The following is a 22,752-nucleotide window of genomic DNA, read 5'->3' as shown; positions in this document are numbered from 1 at the left end:
TTTTTGACCCTTTTGTTTCTGTGTCCCTGGTGTGGTTCTTAGATAGGGTAGCTTAATTGTATTATCCGAGAGTCATCTAATACTGGAGCGTGAAAACGCCCGCCTAAACGAACGGTTTTTTTTCAACTTGATGTATCCGTTTAAGTTAGTATTAACAAAATGATTTTGTAACAGAGGTTTAAAGCCGTTAAGCGGGTAAATACACGTAACGCCTCTTCAAGCCACATTATTAATTAATAATATGACTGTCGTTCATTTAATTAACAGAATTCTCACAACAAAACTTAGCTTAATGAACTATATAACGAGTGATAGAAGGGTAATGTTTAGGGTTAGGATTAGTTCAATAAGAATAGAGTAGGTAGAGCGGGAGGCCCGGGTGGGAGATAGAGACACTCTTGTACGAATAATCCTGGCTGTAAATCACCGTAATAAACAGACCGACTGTTGAATATGAAGTTCTCGTTTCTCGCTGTTACACAGGGCTGTTACTTGTTTACGATTTCCAACACATGTAGTATAAAACTTGTAGTATTAAACTAGGCTTATTCTAGTATTTTATGCTTGATGCTACTCATCCAATGTTACAGAGAAGAAATAAAGTTTTCCTTTTCATGCTATTAATAATTTTGTTTTTTCCTTGAAAAGGATGTAAGTTTTCGGCTAGTGGGGCTTAAAAAGGATATCAGTTTTCGCTTTCTTAGTCCTTAAATAGGGTTAGGGTTCGCGGCACACCCCTATCCAAACTTCGTGGGAGTACCCCCCTCCCCCCCCGGCGGGAACAAAATGGACAAAAAGGACACAGAGATATAGCAGTTTTAGGATTCAGACTCGATTAAGATCAGACTTAAACAATAAATTATTCATATTTAAATCTTAAGCTAAACTAAGTTATCAATTTCTAAAGAAAGGTTACATGGAATACGGTTACGTGCTATTCACACTTTAAATGTGGTTACAAAACGCAAGGGCATTAAAATTACTACCGTTGCCACGTCGAGGTGGGAGGGGAGGTTAAGGTACATGCCTTGGAGACAGAGCGAGCCAATGAAGCGTTAACCACTTAGTCTATGGCACTGCAGAATAAACGCTGATTGGTTGCTTCTTTCGCGGATTTTATGACTGTCCCATGGCCTGCTCGGAGCGGTTCAACAAAGCTTTCGAAATTTGCGCTTCCGTAAGTCAACAGATCCAGAACTGAAAAAAAAAATCACCAGTAAATCCATATTCTTACACTCATTAAAAACTGAGGAGCACCGCAGTTGTCCTAACTTTGGAAATAGGTTAAGGGCCTAATTCTTTATCAAAACACGTAACCTCACTCGACAGAATTTCAGGTTCTTGACGTAACAAACAATAACAATTTTTAATTTTGAAATTCTGAGTTGCGTTACACAGAACAAAAAATTTGAAAACTTGGAAACGTTTTTAAATACTTAAGACTAACAACCGAGATAAAGAAACGTTAAAAACATCACATCGATCGTTGCTTTGGATTTAAAGATATGACGAGAGATGCCAACAGTTCAAACAGAACCAACTGTTGTATGAAGCAGTAGATGGGGTATGGGGCCCGTTTCTCGAAAGTCCCGAAACTTTACGGGCCATTTTCGGGTGTCACAATTCCGTTTGTAACTCAAGAGCGGAGAGGATTTAAGTCGTCCAACTTCACAGTCATTTTTCTTTTTGTCACCTTGAAAACATGTTAAAAGATCGGCTTTCCAAAACAAGTGGTTGGCAGTTTCACAAATGGCTTTTCGGGCCCTTCGAGTTTTCGGGACTTTCGAGAAACGGGCCCCTTACCCCACTGAAGCAACCACCTTCTCGAGCAAGATCTGGTCGAGAGAGCATCTTGGCTAGAGGGAGTTATTTTAGGCAGGAGTTCAGTGCAATCGGCAGAGATGCAAGAGAATGTAGGAATCATTATAGAAGACATCAGAACTGGAGTGACCAAGATGGCGAATCGGAAGGCAGCTGGCTCTGACCTAGTTCAGGGGAAATGGACAGATTTAAGAAACCGGTGGGAATACAATCTAGATTGAAAGAAAACCTACAAGACTGAGTTCATCAAGGAAATTTCCAAGAGCGAATGGTCATGGGAAGTACAGTTTTGACACGAAGGACACCCAGGCCAGCAATAATGTGGAAGAGTCTTGAACAAGCATAGGATACATACACCTCTGAGATAGCACTGCGTAGATTGCTGCGAGATTGAAACAGTACAGCACATTGTTAGTGGATGCCAAAAGCTTGGCCAGAGAGAGTGTTTGAAGCGCCACAACAAGGTGGCCCTGCCGTGGGTACACTGGGATATGTGCAGAAAGTATGGGATTGAGTGTGGCCATTGTCATTTTTCTAAATATATTCGATCAGCTCTGACACATTTTAACACGAATAGGATATTTGATAGGAACAGTATGTGGTTAGAATTGAGCGGCCAATCTTTCAAAAAATTTACCTAAGGGAACGCGAGAAAATTAGCAGTTAATTTTACAGATTTGGTAAACGCGCGCGATTCAGGGTTTACGCGCCATAAAAGTGCCCATCTTGCGCGCGCGGCCATAAAACTCTAGGGAGTTAATAAATGTACACATCCTTGAACATCATGAGAGTGGGGCATCAAGGGTGTCTCCTGTCACTGGCAAGTTGTCTGTAGAGCAGGGTCTTCAGTGGGAATACGCAAATTTCCATACCTGCACATGGCCGAGACAGCGAAGACGTCACTGGTTTATACAGCGTGGAGACGTAAAAAATACTGGGAGTTCCACCCCTGGTCAAAATTACGCTGTACAGTATTTTGGTCCTGCTGAGTGATGCCCATAGTACAGTTTGGAATATGAAGTTTATTAAAAGCATCCTGAAATTTTGCAATTGTATTTACTTATTGTGTCATATGCAGTTGGCCTCACACTGATGTTTTTGATGAATTATAACTGTGACACTCGCATGAATTGAATCCTGGCTTGCGCATGCAGTCAGGGCAGAACCAATACACACGGCAGATGAGTTAGAGCTCCGACGGCCAAAAGGAATCACAACACAAAGAATGATGCTCAAAGAAAGCCATAAAAAACAGGCTAAAATTAGGAAAGTACCTAGTATTAATGAATTCTCATTCTCTAGTGTGGCAAGAAAAGAGCAACGCGCTTTATTGTAGGTAGAGGAAGACATCTGTCCCATAAGGAACGTTTGATCAAACTTAAATTACTACCGCTAAATTATTGGCTATATTACTTTGGATTTAATTTTTTTACAAGTGTATGAAAGGGAATGTACTTTTTGCTCGATACTTTGACACAGCGCTAGTACTGAACGTTTCTAAAGACAAATAGAGATCAATATAACTCACACCATACATTTTCATGATTATTTCTTCAACAGAATTACTATCTTGTGGAATAGTATACCTGACGATATTAAGTTGGCTCATTGCTTAGGAATAAATAATAAATAAATAAATAAATATATAATAAATGAAACGTAGAAGTGACCTACATTCGCAGTCGTCCCAGACGTCTAAAAACCCGCCGAGCGAGTATAAGAACTCGTCTGTTGGACGAGTGATGTTTTAATGTCTTTTCATGAATGCTGTCAAATGTTACAATACAGAATGTACTTTCGTTCTGATAATAAACATGCAGCTTTTTTTCAGCAACGGGCTCCGCCCCTACGTATTTTTACCATTTTTGGCAGAAAAGATACCCCTTTCGTATACCTGCCATTGACAAATGGAACCCATTCCCTATATCTTCCATTGGAAAATAGTACCCCTTTCACAAACAAAAGAACACTGTATCCCCTTTCTAGCCCTCAGTCATAAGGTATGTGTTCGAAATATTTTAATTAAAGGCCTAAAATACCTAAATAACAGATTTCCCTACCCATTCATACACTTCGACTCGTGAAATCCCAACCCTTTCATATCCCTGAAGCGGTGCCTCCCCGTATAGGCCATTATAGGGAGTAAACCCCGCGGGGCGGCCGGTCTAATCTGCAGGTCGCAGGTCATTGTTTCACCAATACAGAAAGTATCCTAAACATTCTTAAAAGCTAACCTTAGGCCTAAACAAAAGTTTTTAGGCCTAAGGTTAGCTTTTATGAATGTTTAGGATACTTTCTGTATTGGTGAAACAATGACCTGCGACCTGTGACCTGCAGATTAGACCCGCCGCCCCTGAGGCGCCATCTTTGACCACGCGGTATTTTTCATGAAATGATTGCACGCTCAATTTTTCATGTATCTCACCACTCACGGCATGGTTGTTAGCAAGTCGTTTAGCTAAGCGTGACTCGTGGTCTCAGCTGGTAATGTGGCGTTAGTGACAACGTGTTTCGCCACCTCCGGCAAAACAGAAAACAAGTGGAGCAGGACCTGCTGCTTACCAACAGGAAAAACACAAAATCTTGGTACCATATAAAAGGAAGACACTAGACAGGAGCGTCGAAACTTCAGGTCTTTAAATCATAAAGTTGTAAGTAAAGGACAAATGACAACTGAAAAACCAGAGTTCCAAGCAGGGTGTAAAGCAACGACCTCCACAACACCAGTCCGATGCTTGAAACCCACTGAGCTAGTACAAGAACGCCTGCTGGGGTGAAAGGTTGTTTAAAAAGCTCTTTGAGGAGGTAGTAGCCAACAAAGATCATAAACTTTATCACTTAAATTACCCCCTGTTTTTACCTAAGGAAACGCGCCTTTCAGTTCGCTCGTCCGCATGCACTGATACTTTTATACCCGCAATGTCAAAGGAGCACACGTAGCTTTACTCTGTATAGTCTTCTAGTACTGATATTTTAGGGTTTTTTTCCCTATTTTTCTATTTTAAAATCGCTTTAAAATCACTATGCAATTCAGCCTTAGTAGGCTGCTTATGTATTAAATATTTTGAATAAACTATCTACCTTTATCTAGGTCTTGAATGGACAATGTGTCCTTCTACATGTACATCGATATTGTGGCCACATGACTTTGTAGAGCATGCAAACCAGCGGGACACATTGTGCTAATCCCATTCTTCTCGCAAGCTGGCGCGTCAACTGCCAAACTACTTGCAAACAAGCGAGAAATCTCCTTTTTCCACCATTTTGAAATTGTGTCTAGTCTCATACTCCAGCGACTAGATTCTGGAGCTCAATGCACTTTAATGCACACTGTATGTCTATTTTCTTATGCTTTTGTCACTGTTTCAGTTTGTATCAGTGTGCTACAGATTTCCAACAGAGCGAGGATACATAAAATATTACGCTCACAAGTTTGTAACTTAAACGTTCCCACTGACTATAGTTAATTTTTCTTTCTTGCAATTGCTGCGCATGTGCCAGGCAGTGAGACTAGCCCGAGTAAAAGACACTATCCACCTACAGCGCTTTCGAGGGCCAATCTAGGGGTATTTGAATAAGTGCTTGTATATATACATGTAGGAGATGATTATGATACACTGAATTTTAATTATTGCTTAAATATTGCATCAGGTTCCCTGAATGGCATTACATCCCAAATTGCAAGCATAGAAACGTGCTTTCCTCTTCATTTCAAATATTTCATACAAAAGGGAAACGAAAGGATAATTACAGTAAAATCGACAGCATTTTAATTTCTGTGAAAAAATATTCAACACAGAACAATAAATCTGCTAAATATCATATGACAAGATGACAAATGCCCAATATTTTACATGTATAACACATTAATAATTATTATTTAATACACAAATATTAAAATCTATAATGGAGTAACCAGTGCTCAAACCAGAACCTTATAGGCCCAGTTCAGACGCCGCTGCACTCGTGTGCCAAACGCAGGGTTCTCCCTAGTTTTCAGAGCAACAGGTTTGGCACCTTTTCAAACCGGTAAAACAATTGGTTAATGTTGGACGTTCTGCAAAGGATAAGTGACTTCTGAGCGTTTGCAGACGGTTATAAGTGCTCTTACAAGCGGTAAATTTTACCGGTTACCGCCTGATAAGGAGAACCCTGCAAATCTACATTGTAACTGATGAATTAAGTCAGGCAAAAGAGCAGCGTCTGAGTCAGTTTGGTACGGCAGTTTTAAAGGGCCACCGACAACCCAAGTCTTTGCGGGCGTGCAAGCTATTGGCGCCATTTTCTGTAATACAGAAACTAGTATTTCTTGAAAAGTCAAATTCCATCGCCTCACATCGTCGTGTTTTGGATGCCCAGTAGCTTCAAACTTCGTTAATATTTTCCTTAATGTTTAAATATTGTATTTTTGGCGTTATTTGGGTGTTGTATTCGTGTTAAAAGCAAAATGAAAACTGTGAAGAAAGGTCGTCCGCCGAGGAAGGAAAAGAGCCATGTTATTTGGCTCACTACTTCAACCTTAAGATTATGGAACGAAAGGAGGAAGGCGTTTGGATGAAAAAAACAAATCGAACAGCGAATTCGCAGAAGTTCTTCTTCACGGGATGTTTCTGAAGCGAACCGGCCGATTCGATTGCCCGGATAATAACAACAACAAAGGCGCGCAAAGGACACTGGTTGTCGGTGGCCCTTTAATTCAGTGCAGCAAAGTTGTTAAGTTCATTACACGGTCTGCCGCATTATGACACATTGGAGCGGCAGCTGATTCATACGGCGCTCTTCTCATGTGCCGAACCAAATGCATCAATTACAGTATGGTGTTGTATGATCTTCCCGTGATTAACTCCTTCAAGTATTTGGTAACACACCCGGTCCTTCGCTTTCTCTGTATATAAAATACATATTAGGTTTGACACATGTACAGAATTCCATCTAATAAGCTGTCGTGCCAATGTCACTCCAAAGTCGGACCTAACTGAATTAGGTTCGGCACATGAGTGGAGTGGCATCCGAACTGGGCCTTAGATCCAAAAGAATAATGATCATACATTGGTTCCAATCTCCAGCTTGGTAGCCAACTTTCAATGCAAGCCCCTTGAATTGTTATAACGAATTGTTAAGCTCTGCATCGCGTAAAATTGAAGCATCTCTTAACTGATTGAGTAGAGTCTCTTCATCTTTGCTACTCAATGCTGATTCAACTTGTAATGGGGGTTCTATAAGAGGTTCATCTCCAGTGATCTGAAAAAAAAAATCCAGGAAAACAATATTGTCAAGTTTTCTTTATTTTGATTGCTCAGGATTACCAACTCTACATACAAGTACTGTGATACTGAACCTAGGATTGCATGAAGGATTGCACGATAAGTCCTGTTTATTTCAGAACTCGTGTGTAAACACAATCCAACATGCACCACTCACAACAATATAATTTTATTATTGTGCGAGAGATTACTGTAAACACCCACAGATAAGCTGCACCTTTTTTTCCAAAAATAGGCACTAAAAATCAGGGGTGCAGTTTATCTGTGGAAACACGATTTGAAAAAGGCTGCTTCGGGTGTCTGGTTTTCCATCTTCACATCTGATCTAATGCCTGGTTACTAAGCTCACCACCATCATCATCATCGTTAATTCACCTTTATCACGCGGCGGCCATTTTGGAGTCCGCTGGGAATAAAGGCTTTGTCTTTGCATTGTCTTTGCCAGTCCAGCCTCACACTGAATGAGAGGTTCGACGGGACAAATCTTTTGTTTGGACATTGAGTGATATGGGTCTATTAGTCAAGCAGGTCAGGTAAAGAGGGCAACTGCATAGCTGATGTGGACCTACTATTAAAATAATGCAACTTAAAACTAATAGTTACAGCTAATACAAAAGCATACAGTCATATTATAAGAAATTTGAGTAAAAAGATCAATCATATTAATTTAAATTACAACGATAGAAAATATATTACATGAGAGAAATTGATTTGAATATAACTTAAATCCTTATTACAAATTGAAGAACTACCCTTGCAATATTGTAATTGTTCTCAACTATTGAATGGATCTTAATTAGTCTGAAAGATTATTCCAAGCAATTGTTGAGCCCTAAATGAAAAAGTACATTAATTTTATTTTGTACTATGGCCAATTTCAGATCTAGGCCTCTTAACAAAATTAATTAAAACATTTAATTCTACATTCACTTCCCTTTTTCCTTCAGATTTTGAAAGCGTGTTTGCTTGACACCTGACTGGCAAAATTTTGAGTTTCCAATTATATCCAAAGGCTGTTTTCTTTGAGTGCAAGTTTTGGATCTGGATTCCGCCATTGCTCACGTTGAAGACTGACTGATTGAACCTCAGAGCGTTGGATCAAGGATAAGATGACGTCAAATACTCACTAGCTTAAAATTGCAGCATGTAAACGCAGCTTATTATACATGCAAAACACGAGTTTAAAAGTCTGAAAGCTCGAAACTCCCGTGCTTCATATTAATTTAGGTGCGTGTACACACACTGCATTTTTAAACTAGCGAGTCTTTGACATCATCTCATCCTTGATGCAGCTCTCTCAAGATTTCTAAAGTTAGTAATGGCAGACCATTAAATAGGAAAATTTAAGTCAAAATAAACAGGTGTCTTTTTGAAAGGAAGGCTTAAAACTTCGGTCACTTCGTGTTCACTTAACATAGTTTTGAAATACAAAGAAGTAGAATTGATTTTTGGTCATACATGTAGTAGCACTTTAAGCTACACGGTATGAATGTTGGAAAAACTTATAACGGAAAAACTGTGTGGAATGGAGAAACTCCTGTCAACAAATAACCCCCAGGTACCAGAAAAAGATCAGTCATATGTCAAAGTTGGTAGAAACCATGTGTTCATTATGGGATTTTCAAGGATCCTTTGAGGATCTTCTTAAGATCTTTGTGGATCTTTCCCAAATGTTTCCAAGAAACTTAAAAACTCTGTAAGGATCTTTTCAAGATCTTTGAGGATCCTCAAAAATCTTCCCTAAGATCCTCAGAAGAGGAAACTCTGACTATTTTTCTTACCACAGAATTGAAAAGTGATCTCCTAGCTGGTGAAATGTGTACAACTCCATTAGCTGGACTGTTGTGGGGAACTGAATAAATAGGTTGTGGAGAATTTCCACTGGGTGTTGAGAGTCCAAATGGATTATTAGAGGGTGAGCCAGTACTGGATCCTGCATTAGAAATCATTTCTCTCCCTAATGTTGACAACTGTTGTGTAAGTCCTAAAAGTCCACCTTCGTCCACACATAAAATAACCCATATGACGTCTAAAAAGAAGGAAAAGGAAACACATAAAAATTACTAATCCCAATGGGGACGTAGTAACTTACAGTAGGATGGCTTAACGACAGGTTGGAAAAACCTTAATCAAAAGGAACCAGTTCATAACAATAAGATCGCATTTGACAAAGGAGATTGCAGACCTAATTCTTTTGTGTTAGTTTCCTTGTGTCCTTTGTGTTTGGTATTCCTGAGCATGACAATAGCCATTCATTCTTCAGGCACCCCAGTTAACAAGTAAAATCGTCTGGTGTTTGACGGAGTAAAATCTGTAAAGTCTCACTCCCGGTCAACAGCTTTATAATATTTTTCAGGGGCAGTACATAGTTGGAAGTGGTCGATATTAATTTTATTGGGGGAAGTCAAAACTTGTTATTGATTTGTTCTTTGTTGCAGACATTCTTTATTTATTACTTTTGAGTCTTAATTCACTGAGCAGGGTGTAAAATGCGTATTTCTTGCAACAGTTTTAATTTGATTGCAGGGTTCCTGTTACATGTAGATTTTGCCACTCTATAAAATTCAAGGAGTTTTCAAGAACCAGAAATTGAGTTTTCAAGGAGTCATTATAAGAAGATTTCTATACACTGTACATGCTGAAAAAGCATACCTTGATATTCCTTACTACATCCTACAAGTTAAGTGCACTCATGGGCATTTTCATTAATTTTTGGTTTTAATGTTTCCCTAATATTATAGTCAATTTTGGGCTCAATTTTTGAAATGTCTCTTTACTTAATAGCATGATGCAATCTCAACTATTTTCACCCAAGCAAAAATTCAAGGTGTTTTCACACAGTTTTCCACAAAATCTTTTTTTTTCAAATGGCTTTTCAAGCACCCTTGAAGTCCAAAATTAAATTCCAGAGCTTTTCAAGGACTTCAAGGAGTAGCACAATTAACCCTGTGATTGAAAAGATTGAAAACTGCTTTTTATATAAGTTAATGTACACATAAAAAGTGAATATTTATCTTACCTCCAAAATACTGTCCAGCCGGATTGCACATGCGCCACTGACCTTGATACATGCCTGTTTTACCAGGTGAAATCATGTTTACACAAAGATCATAATATTCACCAGCAATAAGTGGTTTTACAGACACCAAATTTACAGGACCAAGCTGATCTCCTGAGGTGAACTTTAGAAAAACTCCAGATGGCCATGCACTGTTACCTGCGAAATTGAGAGGAGGCAACAGTTCTAGGACTTGTTGGTTGCAGCTGCAATCAAATTTAAGTCAATAGACCTTTAAAAAAAATGCATGCAGACTAAGTTGACACTGGAAGGCTGACAATTGCATCTGCGTAACCCTGAAAGTAGGTTACTCTGAAGAAATAAAAGGTCAACATATTCATTATTGTTCACAGCCAAATCAAGGCTTGTATCTTGGTAACCCAGAGACCAAGCTGCATTAACTGCATGAACATATACGGTGGGTGCAGGAAACAGCACCAGAGCTTTCAAGTCTCATGCATTTTGATGCAATCTCATGTTCTCAAGCCAACACAACCATTTCTCATGCATTGGCGCTTTAATTTCTTCTAGAAGTGCTCATGAATTCCAAATTCGTTCCTTCACCTACACTAAACTTCAGCCAAAGTTCAATGTGTTTGTGTGCAGCCAATTATCTTGTTTCTTCAGGACTTTCACCCGTTAATATATGAACTATATGCCGATATGTTAGCTCAGGCTGAAATGACATGGGCTCTCTTAGCAAACAGCATGAAAGAAACAAAATGGCAGACTCAACGGTGCATTTTCAGTGATCTGAGACGTCCAAATTTTAAAAATTGTCCAGGGAAACATGCCCCGGACCCCCTAGAATTGTTTGGCGTCTCTGGCACATGAAACACATAACACTTGCACCTTTGGCGCAATCTCCAGCAACCATCTCATTCTTTGGAAGACTAGAGAGCTCTGCAGCACCCCCCCTTGGTTTTCATATTAGTCATTTACTTAATTACGATGTAGCAATAAAGTGTTGTAGTTATCCTATTGGTCATCAAGTACCGGTATTTTGTTCCTCATGAAATGGTGCTGACATCTGCTTACCATTATTCTGAATTCGCCAGGTTTTCACAAAAGTTGTGTTGGGTGGGACAGATTCCCCTTCACCTATCGTGACATCACGAACAAATGCCATACTTGGTAATTTATCTGGAGGACTGTTAAAATCATAATATGCACCTACTGCTGCCTGAAACACAAGTAGATAGAATAGATCATCATCTTGGTCTTGAGGCTACCAAACATTAATAGCCTGTCACATGTTTTAGTTCTAAATGGCATCTTGTTCACAGTCTTCTTTAATATTATACATCATGAATGGCAATTTTTAGCACCTTTTGATTATGTACATGTATGGGAAAACATGTTCAAAAAACACTAATCCCTGTCGACAATTACATACACTAGATTGTGTGACATTCACCACAGAATACTTTCATCGTCAGATTTTGAAATTGAACTGACATTTATTACATCTTGTTAATTTTCACTCACAGTTCTTCAACTACAATAGTGACACTAATACATGTACTGAAAGATTGTGTAAAATAACTTAAAATTGTAGACCCTTGCCAGCATAATTTGTGTTCAAAAAGATTAAAAAATAACCTCTTTCTGCTGGTTTAGTACAATGCAACACCAGCACTTGTCGTTTGTAGGCGGACATTTCAAACGAATCAGGTCTGTTATTGTCATTATTATAATTCGAAGCGCACGTTTCCTCACTGAAACACACACAACAGCAAACAGTGAAAGGCTTATCATTTTTTTAAGAAGTTAAAAGAAGAATGAAAAAGAGATTGGTTTACTTGGAACGCCAATGAAAAAAAGGGTTGGAATTGTTTAAATAGTAATCGCTTTCACGATAATTGAGTTTAAAATCAGAATGGAGAAAAAAAGGTTCGGAAAGGAGTCCTCAACGTTTTATTAAGAATTAAGTCAACATAAGCATAAACCTAAGATCTTCATCACGTAAGCTAAAATGACAAAGTAGAGGACACAAACTATTATTTACCTGAAGATTCCTTGTCACGGGATCCCGCGTCAAAATAAACACATACATTAGAACATTGAACTCTCTCAAATTACTAGCATTAAATATTGGATAGGGAAAAACCCACCCAAGAAAATCATAAAATCAATAACAAACGCGCTAACCAATTTGTCATGTCGAGAAAGAAAGCGCATCCGGAAGGGTTAAGTTGAAAGTCTAACAACCGTTGAAGCTCATTTATGAGCACATCGCGATCCGTTGTACCAAGGCAGCTAAACTTTGATAAGAGATCACTATCTAATTCACAATCCACATCCATCTTAAGCCTTGTAATTCCGCCAGATTCCCAAAAACGTCGATTTTGAACAACGCATTTTAAATTAATTGGTTCGATAGAACAGCCAAACCAAACTCCCTGACGTCATATAATTCTTGGAATAATACTGACCAAAAGTACTGACGTTTCACTTTAGTACCCAGTACTGCATCATTTAAGGTCAGTTGTCTTCTTTTGACTGATGGCAGATTTTGCAACAAACCCGCACTATGAGGCGAGGGTTTGAGCAGGAGAGCCGTTATACTTTGTCTAAACATTCTAAAGAGTTTAAAAATAAGGTAAAGTCTCCCTTTTTTGAGAATTCCTCGTAAAGGTAAGTTCATATCAAACTCATCCTCATCAATGTTTGGAGGAATTATTTTCCTATTTCACGATCACTTTTTATCATCTTAGGTTAGGGTGTTGATTGAGAACGACGATGAAAGATCAGCATTTTTTGAGGCACTCAAAGCATACCAAGAGTAAGAAATGCGACTTAGTTGTTTCTATTATAATCAAAGCTCAAAACCTAACCTGGATAATTATTTTCTAAGCCAGACTTTTTGAAATTTTTAAGACTAATGCAGAAACTTTTATCAATTGGTTAAGGAGGCTCGAAATAGTTTCTCCTTTTTTCAAACAAATAAACATATTCTCTCTTTAGATACAGTTAGGGTAATGATATCAAGACGAAATTTGGCCAGGGTATTAAGTACCCATCGTAAATTTCTCACCTTATATTTTCTTCCAAAATAACGTTACCATGGCAACGATATTAGGCATTTCTTTGAGCCTTAAAATCAAGATATATTGTCTTTTTTGAAGAAATGGGACAGTGAAATCTTCCCATTCAGCGAACTACATGTACCAGATAATGTCAGAAATACCCTCTGAAATATTTAAAATTCAACAAAATCTGTTGACCAGTTTTTTTGAAATGTGTCTCTATTTTTTTTTATGCCTACAGGTTTTTTTTTAATTTGAAAGACCAAGGTTTTAAATTACTTACTTACCTTAATCCTCTTTGTGTTTTGAAACACATATTAAAGGCTTCGGCCAAAGTGCACCATTGGCTTCTGTCAGGTGCTCATCGTTGCAGGTGACCCCATGTACAGCTGTTCTCCTTCATCTCTTCTCCACTGTCCTCCGCCAAAAAAAAAATCAAATTAATCTAAGCTAACATGCGAAAAATGAAAAAAAATTCACCGTCCGGAAGCAGAGAGTTGCAAAATCAGGAAAAATGAGCAGGTTTATTACAGTCCTTGTGTGAGTGGAGCTACATGTACAGGCCAACACAAACGGATTTAAGTGACCATTAAGCCGTTTGTCTGGAATTGCTGTAGTTTTCGTGAATAGGAGATGTCTATTTATATTCCATATATGAAGGAATTAGGAGAAAGATGAGCGAAATTAGCGGTTTTTGTTTATTTCTGGTGATCCATTTGAATCATGAGCTGACGCAAGCAGCTTACGAATTGCGTATGTGGCTTACGTGTGTGCACTCAGCTGAAAACCCTTTCAAGCCTCCTTAAGAAAAGTGGGGGGGGGGGGGGGGTGTAAAATCTTTATCCAAGGGTTGTGGGTGGAGGTGGGGGGAATCCATAACTACATGTAGGATATTGAGCTCAACATTCAGCAGGTTTTAAGCACAGCTCACATTCCACATGTCAATCGTTACAGGTCATTGTTTTACCTGTACTGAAGCAACCCTAAACTTTCAATTTGGCTATCCGTTGGCCTAAACATCATTTTTAGGCCCAATGAGGCCTAAGTTTACCATCATTATTTACAGGTTTTGTAATGAGTGACATGTGAAAAGTGACCTGTATTTTAAACCTGTCATTCAACATTAGCAGAATGCAAGTTCTAATCTTGGGTATCCTGTGCAAAGTGTGAGCCTTAGCAAGTTTTCATTCGTCTGCTTTTTCGGCGCAATCTTGCATTACATCATACATACCTGCGCATCTCGGTTTTTTTTTACGTCATATTGTGCAAGTGACGATTACGCACCGTAAGTTCACAGCTCATTATTACCACCATGATATGCATAACTTTGTGTCTGGAAATTCTTCAGTTAAAAGATTCGTACAGATTCTATGATCACTTTCCTTTGGCATCAAGTTCGAATGTACAAGATGCTGATTGGGGGGTTAGGTCATGCATCAATAATTAGTTTGGTCATCTGCAGTTGGTGTCAGAAGCTTGATTGATGGAAGGCATTTAATGTCGTTTGGCCGTTGGCAAAGAAGAGAAATTCCGCAGAATTATGAAAATCGCAGTAAATCAGATTTTTTGCCATTTGTGTCTTGCATGTACAGTGTATATTAAAATCACCTGGGACATTTATAACAACATCTCAGGGCTATTGTATATTAACCCTTTGATGCCTAATTTTTACTCTTATGCTAGACAATGGGTTCACTCGCTGAAAAATTCCGTATGTCCCATTAAGTGACTAGTCTTGATAAATTCACTGTCTAGGTCTAACTCCATCACAAAACTTGTAAGTGATCTGAAAGCAGTCATCAATACTCCCAAGAGACATCCACTCTTCCGAGAAGTAAGGTGAGGAAAGGGTTCAGTGATTGTGCTTTCTTGATAATACATTTTCTTTTTCTGTCGGCAGTTTTAATCCCTCTCCTACTTTTCTTGGGAATGTTTGGATTAGAGGAGAATGTTCTGCAATTAATTCTGTTTCCACTCTAATACATGTACTTGTATCTTACATGTATTACCCTTTCCTCTGCAGACTTCCACTTTATACACGCAGTGTGCAAAATCTGCATTGGTTTTCTTTTTACTACATGCAGGTATTTAATAAAGCCAACTGATACCACTTCCTACCTGAATCTGATTCCAAAGTCCCCAAGGTACTGTAATTAACAGTTTTTACTGTTTTTATCACTAAATACTGGTACACCATAATTACCCTGAGCATACAATTTAACCATTATCGTTCACCATTAACATGAACAACATTCACTGGTCCGAAATTTCTTGGTGTGAACTTGACAAATGCATGCCAGAGGTTAATTTCAATAAACTTCAAAGTTGGTAACTGGTTTAACAGAGTATTAAGAAGCAACTTTTGTCTTTGTCAGTTGTCATTGTGTATTTATCTTAGGTCTTAAAGAATAGAGCGAGTTTCAATCGAGTGTCATAAAACCAAAACTGAAGTAATTATTACTTTGGCCAATCAAAAAGGATGGAGACAATCCAGTAAACCAATCAAAACTTGAGGTAATTTAACACATAGCCGACACAAAGCATGGGAAAATGTTCATGCATGAAGCGTGATTGGTTTTGGTTTCAGTTCTGATTGGTTGAAAAAGTGGCACAAGAACTTTGAACCAATCACTGAGTGAAGTAATGCAAAACCAAAGCAATTCGCTAATTACTTTCGACACCCAATTGAAAACGGCTCTATCTTTTTAATTACAGGGACTTCAATTTAGGGGAAAAAAATACCTGTAACTTTTCCAAGTGACTGTCCTTTTTGAAACCACAGATACATGGGCACAATGTCAGGACTGTTATAGAGCATCTGCACTGTATCAGCAGAGAAGAGGAGAAAGCCTATTTTATGAATTAAAAGTTGTCTGTCGAAATAAAGAATTCTGATGAGATTTTTTGGCATGCCTAGCCTTCAATTTGCAGAAAATTAGATTTTGAGGAAGTGTTGTAGAATGATTGAATTATGCATTGCTACCTCGATCAGCCTTTTATAATTTAATTGAAGGAAATTAATTTGTCAGCAGTCTAAACTTTGAAGTACTTGTATTCCTCTTGGTAGTGTGGTAAAAAAAAATGTCAAATTATTTTGTCATTCACTTTCAGTGATGGAATTCGCCTTATCAGGGTCCAGCATTTTGGAAATGGAGGCATTGGTTTTAGTGTCCGAGGAGGTACATGTACAATGTATATCATATTTTTGGTTTTTTTGCCACTAATATTTTCTTATAACCCTCAGTTAGTATTTTTATTTATTGGCAAGTTTGAAATAATCTGCTATGCCGCCAGGCCTACAGTATGTGGATAACTATTAGTTTGAGAAGTGGACTGTTCTGAGACTAGCTTTTACAACCCCCTCTATTAACATTGACAAGTAAATGTCATGTCAGTGACAACAGGTTTCTCGCCTCACACGCCCTATGGGCGTGTGAGGCTCGCGCGCTTCACACGCGAGGGTCACGCTTACGGTGCTTCGCGCCTTCCGAAAATGGAAGAAAACGACTGTTTTGCAGTCTACAGTTTTCTTGGCAGTCTTACTTTTAAATTTAATAACATTACCTCTACGTCTACTCAAAAACTATGTCCCCTTTAATTAATTAAGTGACTTAGACTTGTAGTTTTCATACGTTTTGTAATAAATAATCATTTTAAATTAGCGTTTTATTAATTTTATGCACTGTGTTGTGGGTTCGAGGGAGGGGCTTTGTGTTTTCTTATATTTTTTTTTGTTTTCCAATTCTTATTTTCTGTATACATATCGTCGCTGCACCAGGGGAGGACACACGTCACAGAGTTATCCACTGGATATCGCTATCCACCTTTTGAAGAACTGGTGCCAGATGATTTTACTCATCATGGGGGGCAGGAGTGAATGGATTAATCTTGTTCGATAGCCAAGCAACCTCTCTTTAATTTGGGGCCTTGTAAAATCACCCTAAACTTATGGCTATGAGTCAGAGCTGAATTACCAGTATTCTAAAATTAGATGTAGAGTACTGTAACAGTAAACACCCGCATATACATGTAAGAACACATCCTTCAGGTTTAAGGCTGATCGTGTTCTCATTTGAGGGGTGCTTAGTGAGAAATCAGCCTGAAATTGTTCTGAAAATGTTCTTAGAATTGGTTTCAGAAATACTTTAAATTATAATATATTACTAGAGGTTTAATTAACATACAATCATGTACAATGCTGTTTTGTAATAGATTTTATAGTTTGCAATGGTCCTGAAGACCATTATTATTTATACAATGTAAGTACTTTCAATTATTGATATAAGTTACTGTACTGTATTGTTTCGTTATCCTTAGCTAATACCCTTTCCCTTTGTATTAAGAGCATGTTTTATTTATCAGGCTGAATTTTTTTCTTATTTATATGGTGCTTTATTGGCCAAATTTTAGCCTGATGTTCTTAATCCACTTGTTCTTATATGCGGGACGGTGTAACTGTATTCTAAACAATAAACTTTAATTAAACAACCAAAATATACATCAAGGGTATTAATTCACTTTACTAAAAAATTGTTTGTCAAAAGGTCGTGAGCATGGCATTGGAATCTTTGTATCTCTTGTAACAAGACGGTCACAAGCTGACATTGTTGGATTAAGGGTAATAATTACATGTACCTAGTCATTTTACAAATAAAGCTTTAATTTTTGCAAAGTATTTTAAAGGTAATTATAAATTTATTAAATTAAATGAAGCAACATTACTATGTCCTACATGACTTTTGTACACTGTATCTACATTTATGAGAGTTAATTGCCCATAAAGTTGATTTAGTAATAATTTTTTTAAAAAAACATTTAATTTAATAGTAATACTTTTGTTATAATCATAAGGTTGCCAGCCTGCCAGCAGAAACACAGTACAAATTTACAGTACTATGCAGGGTTTATGTGTTAATCACAAGAATTATATGACTGGAGTATGTCTAGAATGAGCACTCCTAGTTGCAATTATTTTAAAAATATTCTATCAGATCACCCTTGCTATGAATTGATAGATAACCAAAGAGGCGCGTAACGCCGAGTTGGTTATAATAATTTTATATCCAGCAAGCCCGAGTGAAATAATTGTTACAAGTATAAAAACTCCAGGATCAACTCTTCTTCCACTGAAGCATAGATTTCTGCCTTGGTCAATTTCCAGTCCAAAACGACTTTTGTCTGCCTTTTTTTTTTTCAGACATGTAAAAATGTTTTCAGCTCTCGACATATTAGGTACAGCAAGTATGTGAACTGATGGCCTGTGACCAGCGAGCCAATGAAAATGCTGCAAATCTGAAATCTGTAGTTCAGTTTTTAATAATATGACGACTGGTGTAGCCAATAGAGGGTTTACGGTCAAGTCGCCCGAAAGTCATCTCGCCCGAAGTTATGTCGCCCGAAACCAGAGTCATGTTGCCGCTATCTTGATTACAGCACATGCGCAATAATCATCACATGGTTGCTAAGCAAGAGTTTGACGTTGTGGTAAATTCAGACACGCAAACATATTGATTGCTAAGAACTAAGAGACCATTCTCAGCTATGTGATCTTGCAGCTGCACAACAACGGCTCCCTCAGTCAGCTTAGAGACATAAGATAGATTACTCACAGGGTGAAGATTCTTTTTCACTTGCTCAGCACCAGTTTGCTTAAGCAGCAGAGTAACAAGTGCTGTCTTCCACCGATCCGCAAAACGACCTGATGACAGGGAGAGGTTGGTCATCCAGGCAATCACCGGTGCTGGCTCATCAAGTCACTCCACGACCAACGAGGTCAGCATCAGGTCGACCGAGCAAGACTTTTTAAAGCAGCCACTGATCAAAGCTTTAACATTATCAACAGACAGGTCCTTGAATTGTGAGACTGAAAGATACCATGTCAAAGGTTTCACCATGGTCCGAGGTATCAAAGAATCGGGTGTTGTTATCACTGCTCAGCGCTGCATGGATGTTTAACACCTTTTGCTCAAAGTAGCTGCCGATGTCGTTGGTTACGAATTCCGCATCGCAGTGGTCCGGAACCTTGAACGTCCGAGGCTGAGCCTTTAGGGATTTTACAGCTTTAAACAATTTGCCTCATCATGGCTGTTATCAAGAATAAAGTTGATAAGATACTCAGATCTAGCACTATTCAGAAGCATGGTTGCATAGTTCTTGGCTCTTTTAAAGACCACAAGGTGTTCAGGATGACCCGACTTACGCCACTTATGCTCAGCATGCCGCCTAGCTCTTATAGCGCACAGAGTCGTCAACCCATAGGACTCTAGGTCTGTTTACTATTATAGTCCTTGTAAGCAAGGGGATGCAATGATCGATTGCTGCAGAGAGGGCATTATTATAAGAGCAAACCAGCTCATCCAAATCCGTGCAGTGAAGATCAGTATCATGCATCAAGTCACTTTTGAGCCTGGCAATATCAACTGCCTTTATCGTCTGGTAAGACAGGGTCTTCTTAGCAAACGCCCGTTTCATAGAATTTAGTCTGGAGTTTACTGCGGCATGGTCAGAGAAAAAACGACAAAAAATCAGCTAGTGTGTGGTCAGGCCAATTTAGGATACCGGTAGTAGTGTACATGTATTTTGATACATTTTAAATTGATTTATTTCTAGGCTGGTGATGAAATACTGAGCATCAATGGCTTGTACCTCGCAGACTCAACACATGCAGAGGTTGTCAACATTTTAAGATCTCGCAAAAATATTCTTCTTAAAGTACGGAGTGAGTATTACAAACATTAATTCAATACGATACAATTTATTTTAAAAAAATTGTATTGTGCAATTATCAATACCAGCAAATTTCAATTGCGCATGCATTACCATTTTATTAATTTCATTCAACATCATACCACCACCGTGACTGGAAATACAGCTTACAACACTTTGGATCACATATCAGATAATTTTTTTTAAAAATCTTATTTACAGGTACAGGAAAGGTTCCATGCAAGATGTAAGTGCAGTATTTTTTTTCCAGCCATCCCACAATTAGACAGAATTCTGGCATCTCTGCAAACTGATTGGCTCTGAACAGAAGCAAAAAAGTTTACAGATGTAGTCTGATCTCTAATCATGGGCATGAGCTCATGCAACTGTACTAGAGGTAGTACCTCTTTTTGTCACTGATTAGAAATAGATCTGTAGAGCAGGATTCACTATTATATTTGACTGTAACTCTTATAGAATCAATCGAGTAGCTTTGTTGTCACCGTTATTTTGTTGGAAAAATAACAACAAGCAAATAAAACAAGACTAGGTAGTGCTGGAAAAATGGGGCCTTGACTTATTAGGTTTTATAGCCTCCCGCATGGTCACTTTTAATGCAAGGGGTCGAATCTTGACTGCGAGTGAAGTACCTACAATAGAAGTTTCTGAAGTTTCTACAATAGGAAGAGTTTTGAGTGTCTGGACAGTTTGTTTTTGTTATCTATCTATATATATATATATATATATTTTTTTTTTTCTTGCTATCACAAATACTCCAATTCCATTGTTGTATTAAACAGACATGATGTTATCAGCTGGGAAACTGCTGAGGGAAAAGAAAATGTGTATTATCATCCTGACTTGCTGGTTAGTTGATACAACGTTGATGTTATCAAAGAGCTTTATTCTGACACCTATTTGCACCCTATTAAAAGAAAAGGATTTTGCCCCTTGTATGAAATTTTTTGAGGCTTGGGAAATAATGATTTTAGTAGTCTTATATTTTTGCATTTTTCAAGGTTTTGATTTGATTGATTACAGGATTATCTGATAAAGGAGGGAGATTTTCTGGATGATTCCCGGTTTGAACCAGCGCCAGATGATAAAAAAGTGACGTTGATTGTTGGGACGAAAGGAATTGGCTGCAGGTTGGTTTTTTCTTTTAATTGATCCTTTGAAACTCCCAAGCAAATTTCTCCCAAAAGGCATTAAGACATAATCATATTTATCAAACTTGTACTTCCATGAAACTCTCGCTTTTACCCCCACAAAGTCACATGTAATGATGTGATAATCGGAAAGTCGTAGGTTCGACTCCTGCACAGGAGCACTGGGATTTTTCCGATCATTTCGTATACCTCAGCGGTAGAGCATCCGAACTAGTAATCGGAAGGTCGTAGGTTCGACTCCTGCAAAGGAGCACTCGGATTTTTCCGATCATCCCCTATAGCTCAGCGGAAAAGCATCCGAACTAGAGCACTCACTCGAATTTTTTCCGAGTATCTACCAGTAAACATCGATACATACATTTATATCTCGTAAATCTCTTCATTTGGTTCTCCGGGGTTAACATCCTCTTTAGGTTTATTATGAAATTATTACCAGCTTGCAGTTGGCTTGATAGCTGGATAACTTTTTTCTTTATAGGTAGAGCACTGTGCTGGTATGCTAGCGGTTATGTGTTAAAATTATGTTCAAGACTGAATTTTTTAGGCTTTCCCTTCGTTGCTGCTTAAGTAATTTTCATAACATTACTCCTATAATCTAAAAACCTTTAACACTCCTATTAAGAGTTGTACGATATACGTCCATATATACGTTTTTCTTCTTTGCCAAACCTCCACACAGTGTCCGGAATGGTATCCCTGGCAAAGAAGGACTGTTTGTCATATCCGTCACCTCTGGGTCTCTGGCTGACAAAACAGGCGTTAGGGTGAGTTATCAAGCCTAATTGTGCAAACTCGTGGTTTCATATTTTTTCTCAAAAAGATGCTTAAAAGTTGCATTAAACAAGAACTTTGGTCTCGCTTGTAAAGAATAGAATCTGTAATTTTGTGCACATCTCTCTTGACTTCTTATTGTGTTATGTCAAAGGGTAGCGAATGGTCCTCAGATCTCCCGAGGGAGAGGCTAACATGGCTAAAAGCTCGACGACGAAAATTAATAAAAAGTAAGATCAGAAAAGTGTATATAGTTACACTATACTAAATAGAGGCAGTAGAGACTATGTTCAATTCGTACACTGGCACCCTGAAAGATGAACTTTATTCAGATCGGATCAGAATTGTTTCCAAGTGGTTTAAGATGTGGTGGCAGATTCAAAAGCGGATTCCATTTCAATCAAATATTATATAGAAACGAGTTGTCCATTACGAGAATATTGTGAATGGCTACACCACACTCAAACCCGTACCGCAAAAATTGTATTTTGATAACCTGCATGCATGCAGCTGGCAGTAAATTTAATTTTTAATGGGTTTTATATTATTGGAAAACTCGCTACCTGACTAGGGAATTCCTCGTTAAACTTCACGCGAAAAACCGATATCGCACGAATCGCCGCCAAGTGATGACTGTGTGACATCGCTTTTTCAAGCACAGCTTTTCAATTTACCTTTTGGCGAATGTTGCAGTATTAAATGCGCTTAAAAAAAAGCCATCTCAAAGAGCTGTCTCGACTGTCAGGTACCAGGAAATTCTTCTTCCTCACTTCCGCCAGGTTTTTGCATTGTAAATGGACAAATTTGCTTTGAAAACATAGTTGTTCCTAATTTTTGCCTCAGTTGCTATGTAACGGCGCCACTCGTTGCTACGGTGCAATAGTGATCAGCCTCGTTTTAAAGTCGCAATTATGCACTGAATACCTCGTCTCGAT

The 22,752-nt window shown here is 38.3% G+C and overlaps 2 protein-coding genes and 2 long non-coding RNA genes across 5 annotated transcripts in view; 2 read left to right on the top strand and 2 right to left on the bottom strand.

Moving 5' to 3' along the window:
• The first annotated feature begins 2,851 nt into the window (after positions 1-2,851).
• Positions 2,852-6,176, top strand: LOC138059556 (uncharacterized). Its single transcript, XR_011134219.1, has 2 exons — positions 2,852-4,004; positions 4,159-6,176. It is a non-coding gene; the product is annotated as an uncharacterized lncRNA (long non-coding RNA).
• On the bottom strand, positions 5,432-12,541 carry LOC138059554 (protein ILRUN-like). 2 transcript variants are annotated; one of them, XM_068905194.1, is made up of 6 exons: positions 12,295-12,541; positions 12,152-12,161; positions 11,182-11,326; positions 10,105-10,302; positions 8,867-9,114; positions 5,432-7,062 (listed from the first exon to the last, which is right to left on the bottom strand). In XM_068905194.1, the coding sequence occupies exons 1-6, from the start codon at positions 12,447-12,449 to the stop codon at positions 6,925-6,927; spliced, it is 894 nt and encodes a 297-aa protein (XP_068761295.1). In that variant the 5' UTR covers positions 12,450-12,541; the 3' UTR covers positions 5,432-6,924. The 2 variants fall into 2 exon arrangements, with proteins under 2 accessions (XP_068761295.1, XP_068761296.1); XM_068905195.1 differs by lacking the exon at positions 12,152-12,161 and having other exon boundaries at positions 12,295-12,458.
• A 74-nt stretch (positions 12,542-12,615) lies between these two features.
• Positions 12,616-22,752, top strand: part of LOC138059073 (harmonin-like) — a 22,412-nt gene continuing 12,275 nt past the window's right edge. The window contains exons 1-11 of the mRNA XM_068904588.1: positions 12,616-12,745; positions 12,861-12,928; positions 14,928-15,011; positions 15,257-15,316; positions 16,284-16,351; positions 17,717-17,790; positions 19,782-19,890; positions 20,100-20,124; positions 20,678-20,744; positions 20,919-21,025; positions 21,726-21,810. Of these exons, the coding sequence (XP_068760689.1) occupies positions 12,677-12,745; positions 12,861-12,928; positions 14,928-15,011; positions 15,257-15,316; positions 16,284-16,351; positions 17,717-17,790; positions 19,782-19,890; positions 20,100-20,124; positions 20,678-20,744; positions 20,919-21,025; positions 21,726-21,810 (816 nt within the window). The 5' untranslated portion in view covers positions 12,616-12,676. The remainder of the gene's footprint in view (positions 12,746-12,860; positions 12,929-14,927; positions 15,012-15,256; positions 15,317-16,283; positions 16,352-17,716; positions 17,791-19,781; positions 19,891-20,099; positions 20,125-20,677; positions 20,745-20,918; positions 21,026-21,725; positions 21,811-22,752) is intronic.
• On the bottom strand, positions 13,003-16,222 carry LOC138059077 (uncharacterized). Its single transcript, XR_011134142.1, has 2 exons — positions 15,915-16,222; positions 13,003-13,585 (listed from the first exon to the last, which is right to left on the bottom strand). It is a non-coding gene; the product is annotated as an uncharacterized lncRNA (long non-coding RNA).

This window comes from Montipora capricornis, chromosome 8 (genome assembly GCF_036669925.1).
Source record: "Montipora capricornis isolate CH-2021 chromosome 8, ASM3666992v2, whole genome shotgun sequence".
NCBI classification, from domain to species: domain Eukaryota; kingdom Metazoa; phylum Cnidaria; class Anthozoa; order Scleractinia; family Acroporidae; genus Montipora; species Montipora capricornis.
This window is presented reverse-complemented; position numbering and strand designations above follow the sequence as displayed.